The sequence below is a fragment of the Vigna unguiculata genome, chromosome 3, assembly GCF_004118075.2.
Source record: "Vigna unguiculata cultivar IT97K-499-35 chromosome 3, ASM411807v1, whole genome shotgun sequence".
NCBI classification, from domain to species: Eukaryota; Viridiplantae; Streptophyta; class Magnoliopsida; order Fabales; family Fabaceae; genus Vigna; species Vigna unguiculata.
In genome coordinates, this window is record NC_040281.1 from 14,995,331 (window position 1) to 15,001,330 (window position 6,000).

The following is a 6,000-nucleotide window of genomic DNA, read 5'->3' on the forward strand; positions in this document are numbered from 1 at the left end:
AGCATATTTCTAAAATGAATGCATGGATTGATTTGGAAATGAGATTTGTAAAAAATAAAACAATAGACTAATATGTTCAATAACAAATACATAGAGATAGAGAGAAAAGTGTTGTTAGGAATTATTGTAGATGCAAAAAATCTCGGTAAAAATAACTTAGCTTTATGTGAAAACAATGAAATGCATCAAGAAACTAATGAAATTTTTTTAAGTCTAGCCAAAATGATTACAACATTTGATCCAACTATACAAGACATATTCATAGAATTAAAGATAGTGAAATTCACAACTATTACCTTGGACATATAATATATAAAATGAGTTGATAAATTTGTTAGTAGGGAAAATCAAAACAAAAATTATAAAAGAAAATCCACTATACTCCAAATATAAGTTATCATAATAGCAAATGTATTTTGCATTACAGTGTGTGGATATTCCATATTCCTTATAACCCTTGAGAACACTATAAATGCTTGTTATGATTTATATTCTTTATTAAAAAAAACAATGCTATTCTCAAAACAATGTATTATATAAAATTATACAAATGTATTTGAGATAAGTGTCACCTACTTTACTTTTTAAATAAAAAGTTATAAACAGTAAATGTATTCGTAAAATCTATTCAAGAATCACCTAGAATTGTACATTTTAGATAAAACAATTACTACACTTCAAAGTAAATTTGAATAATATAAAATATATGAAGATATTTTTTATTTTTTATTCAGTGTTAAAAAATTAAAGTCATTGCATTGTATACTTCTGAAAGAAAAATACTTAAACCTTGAAAAATGTTTGAAACATGATAATTTGTTGGATTTTGATGGATTTTGATGGATTGAATTTTCTTTCAGAAGTAAATATCTTACAGAAAATTATAGGATTGAAAAGTGATAAACTAATTGACATTCTTAATTATATAAAAATAATATATTATTTTTCAAATGCATATATTATTTATAGAATAATATTAACAATATCAGTATTAATTATTTCGGTTGAAAAGAATTATTCAAAAATAAAGATAATAAACATTTATTTAAGATTAATAATGTCTCAACAAAAATTAAATAAATTGATCTTATTATCTATTAAAAAAGTTGTTAAAGGAAATTAACTAAGACAATTAAATAGATAATTTTGCGTCACAAAAAACTCGAAAAAAAAAACTTTAAATAAAATTATGATACACTTTAACATAAATTGTTTTACCGGTATATAAAAGTGTTTCTTTTTGAAGATTGCTTTAACCTCCAAACCCTTAAATTCTGTCTCTAAAAACACTATGCTTGTTTAATTTATATTCTTTATTATAAAAAAAATATACTATTCTCAAAACAAATATTACAAAATTATGCTATAAAGAAGTAAATGCTTTTGGTAAATGAGAAATGGTTAATATTTTGACCATTATTAAAGCAATGATATAAAATTATACAAATGTGATAAGTGACACTTATTTATTTTACATATAAAAAATTATTTATAACAAACTTATTTGTATAAGTGTGTGGTGTATAATATATTTATACAAAATATAACAAGCATGACTTAATCAGGTGCATGGAAAAAGTATTACATGTGATTTCTCTTTGTAATCAGGTGCATGACTTAATGAGAGATAGCAGTTGGTTAGTCAAAATTGTATTGTACCAGTTTAGTAGAATTGAAAATGAAAATAGAGATAAAATTAAGAAAGAGAGAATTATGAGAAAAAAAATCAAAATCATTGACAGATATTTTAAAATTTAAATTGGTTTGGTAAATTTAAAATCAAATTTTAGTCACCAACTAATTTCCAACATCAAATCAGTTCCCATAATGAAATCCTGTTCGTCTTCATTAGTTCCCATCACTATCATGATACTGATAGTGTCCCGTACTTTACAAAGACCAATGCTGATAAAAAAAAAAAAAAAAAACTCACAAAGACCAATGGTGCTTTAAACTGATTTTCTTAAACATGATTTTATCTGTGTGAAACTGAAACGAACGAGAAATCATATGCGAAAGAAGAGTAGAACATATAGCTATTAACTTGAAACAGTTCTATATGGTGTCCAAAGCATGCATACCAACAATAAACATAGTCCTCAGATACATGCTAAATAAATTGCATGATGTAATGCTACATATACTATTATTTCTCTCCTATAAATGAGAAATGATTATTACCCATACGTTTTCTCTCTCTTGGTGTTCATTCAGAATTATTACCCAGTACATGTATAACCATCGTACTTTTGGGTTCCCTTCTTTCCATTGTTGTAGGCATGACGAATTGCTTTTGGCTCCTTAGAATTTCCAACCTTTGCATTCCTGAAACTTTGCGAGTGTACGCTCCGGTTGTTAAAGATATCTTCATTTGTAGAAGTCCAAACCTTTGCACTGCTAAGATCTTGTAGACCCGAATCATGGTTGTTATAGGAATCTTTACTTGAAGAACTGTTAATCTCACAATAGCTGTAATCTTGCTCCCCTTCGCCATAGTTGTTAAAGCAGTTATCAATTGCATAGCCATGCTCAACAGAATTCGAAGTTTCGCAGCCATGAATGGTGGAAGCATCGATCCTTTGATCCTCTTTGTAGTTGCCATGTTGGTTAGGGTTATTGGTTTCTTTGTTCCTTTTCTCTTTATCTTTCCCACTGAAACTAGCTTCCAGAAAGTTGTTGGATTCTCCACGATTCACGTGGCTCTCTCTTTCCTTGCCCTTGGCGTTTAATTTCTCCGTCGTTTCCATTAGCCAATTGGTTGTAGCATTTAGATAAACAGTGAGGAAACGAACTGCGAATACAAGAAGCGAAAAGAGCATATAGATGAAGGCAGATATAACAGATAGAACTTCGCTAATGATCACGAATGGGGACGCTTCAAAAGTTTGCTTGTCCGAGGAGAGTTCTGCAAAGTTTTGCCAGTTTGAACAACAAAAAGGTGATCAAAGATTACTCTTCTTCTACTAAAGCAAATTTGAATGAAGTTGAAGAATGGATTCTAGTAAAGCAGAAGAGTGAGAATATTCAAATAATAATTAATATGAATGAATCAAAGTTCATGTAAAGAAGAGTATATACCTGCATATTCCACGGACTTGGTTTTGCTTCTGGTTGAAGCAGCAGGTTCGACAGGTTCCCAAATTGGTGCCTACAGCATGAGTTCTTGATTAATAAATAAATTTCTGGGTAGAAGAACCATATAGGGTACTATAATGATATATAAAATATATGCATAACAAAGGTGTTATAACTATATTTAACGAAACACAAATTCATACATATTATATATGATTTCAACAGATCTATGTTTTGTACCAAAATTTGTTTTGACCCATGTTGTCTAAGGACAAGATCCAACCCTGCAGGATCAACCCAGGAGAAGAAAACTTGGGGCTCGGAAACCTTTGTGAATATAGCAATTAAGAGAGAGAAAGGGAAATTGGACTAAACTCTCAAAAAGGCAAAAGGGTTTAGTTTAGCTCCTTACACAACAGCATCGATCTCGTGGATCAGCCAGCCATGTACAACGAAAAAGAAAAAGACTACATGATTTGCGAGGTTCCAGTTCCAAAAAAGTTAGATCCATCGTTAGAAAAGTCAAAGATGTCAAAATAGGGTTTCAATGGAACCTCTAAGCTTTAATTGAGAACCTAAACTGAACGTCCATGGCCCCAAACAAGTGAAAAGAAGCTTGAGGTTGCTCTAGTGTGTTGGTTGGTTGTGGATCTTCAATTCACCAACTCAGGCACAATGATAGTTTTGGTTGATTAGAAAGTGAGATAAAAGTACAGAAGTAAATATAACAGATCTAATAATTAGTAACAGTGATATGACAGGAAAATGAAACAGGATCAGGTTAATTGAAGAACTCATACCTTAACTGAATTCTGCTTCATTTCCATGAAACTATGCAGAAGGAGTCTCTCCTTTCTATTTTGTGCAGGAGATAGAAAGAGAGAAATTGAAAGAAGAACAAGAGAAAAGGTGAGGTACCAAAATAAAGGATGGAGAAAGAGAGAACCGGTGCACAAAAAGATAAGGTTTTCTAATGAGCCAACGGCAATAAAAGTCTACATGTATATGGTTTTCTAAATTATATAGCCTAAATTTTACTGTCTAGAGTGCTTGTTTTTTTTTTTTCTTGGAGAGGTAGTCTTCAACTTTCGGATTAATTATTCTATTTTATGGTTGGATGAGTTCTTCATAGAGCAGTTCCAGAAAGAAGTCTACTTGAGAATTCATTAAAATCACATTCTTCACTTGCATTTCAATATGTGTAAGAGAAGTAGTTATAACCTGTGACAAGTCGATATTTTGTGTTTGAGGACTGAGTATAACGTAAATGAGTAAAAGACTCTAATATACTCACTTTACCTGTATGTATAGAATAATATTCACAATCCTTTGTAAAAAAATCTACAGAAAAATGAAAATATTCTTGGTAACTAAAACTATATGATATACTTGTTGGTTTTGTAATTAATGAACTAGTTATTTTTTATGTAAAAGGGTTAAAGCACCCAAATGCTTTATTATTAATATATCATTTATTTGCCAAAAAAAAAAACAAAAAGATAAGTGTCATTAGAAAAAAAGAAAAATGATCAATTCACACCCTCATCTTTTTCTTCCTCTCACTTTACAATTCCTTCCAGTAATAACCCTAATAAAAATAAACATAAATAAAAGTTTGATATAAACCAGTAACATTATAATAGCTATTAAGTGGTAATATAATGTCAAACTAACATCTACTATCCAGAGCCTTCAGATATTGTACAAATGTGTGTATTTTTTATGCACGCTCTGTTAGAGTACATGTATATAGATTGAAATGCTCTAGTGCTCTGGATAATTAATAAGGAAAATTTTGGTGATAAAAACACAAGTTTAAAAAAAAAATCATGTAAATTATACGTTTAGTAAACATATATGTTAAATATTATCGTCATCACAGCTAACATTTTGAACTCTTATATTTGTGCCTAGAGATTGAGACACACAATTATTCATATACTTGTAAAATAATTGTTGAGCATATATAATAAAACTATTTTCACTGTTATCCAATTACATTACTGTCTATGTTGTACATGAACTCTATGCTGGGTTCCTCACTCTAATGCACAAGAATATCTAATCCACTAATCTCATTTTTACTTCATATCCAATTGTTAATTGAGTGGAAGTTGGAGTCCCCAGATGGATCCATTTTGATCTATATATGACAATAGTTAAAAACAATCATCATTTTATAATTAAAGAAAATTTAAAAATACCTTCAATCACCCACCAATAATCATAGTAAAAACACTATCATTTGAAAATAAATTCATTCTTTTGCAATAACGATTCTCATGTTAAACTATGAGTTTAGAAGACTTTGCCATTTGAACTCAAATTCAAAGAAACCAAATTTTGAAGACTCATTTATGAATCAAAATATAAGCCGAAATTTAAATGGTGAAATAAAAAGTCGAATTTATAAATTTTAATTAATATCTTTCCTGTAATTAAAAAGGCTATCATATTAGTATGTATGGTAAACTTATAAGCCCTCCTTTTGCTGTGTAGAATAAAATTCCTAGTTTTAACCTAATAGTCTGACTAAAGAAAGATTGTTTTGTAAATTATTGGAAAATTAAAGTTCACTTAATGAAACTTGAAAACTAAAATGCATTGTGATCAAATCCCTAAAGAGAAGAATCATCACGTAGCAATCATTTTTAGACACAAAAAATATTATTCATTATATTGACTAGATACTATTTTATACACTAGAGATTATTAATATCTAAATAGTTTCTATTATAAATAAAAACTCACGATGATTGATTTGTGAATTAAAATTTAAATTAATTTCTAACAATAACTACCAAAATTTTAGTTACTAAAAAATTAGTGTTTAATTTAATTTTTAATTAAAAAAACTAATTTAGAATCAATAATAGTAAGTAGTTAAAATAGTATCTACTATAGAGACTAATTATTTTTTATTTG

At 28.7% G+C, this 6,000-nt stretch overlaps 1 protein-coding gene across 1 annotated transcript; it reads right to left on the reverse strand.

Annotated features, from left to right (window-relative positions):
- Nucleotides 1-2,011: 2,011 nt before the first annotated feature.
- On the reverse strand, nucleotides 2,012-4,178 carry LOC114179667. Its single transcript, XM_028066079.1, has 3 exons — nucleotides 3,876-4,178; nucleotides 3,079-3,148; nucleotides 2,012-2,905 (listed from the first exon to the last, which is right to left on the reverse strand). Exons 1-3 carry the CDS (start codon nucleotides 3,900-3,902, stop codon nucleotides 2,220-2,222), a joined length of 783 nt encoding a protein of 260 aa, XP_027921880.1. The 5' UTR covers nucleotides 3,903-4,178; the 3' UTR covers nucleotides 2,012-2,219.
- Nucleotides 4,179-6,000: the final 1,822 nt, after the last annotated feature.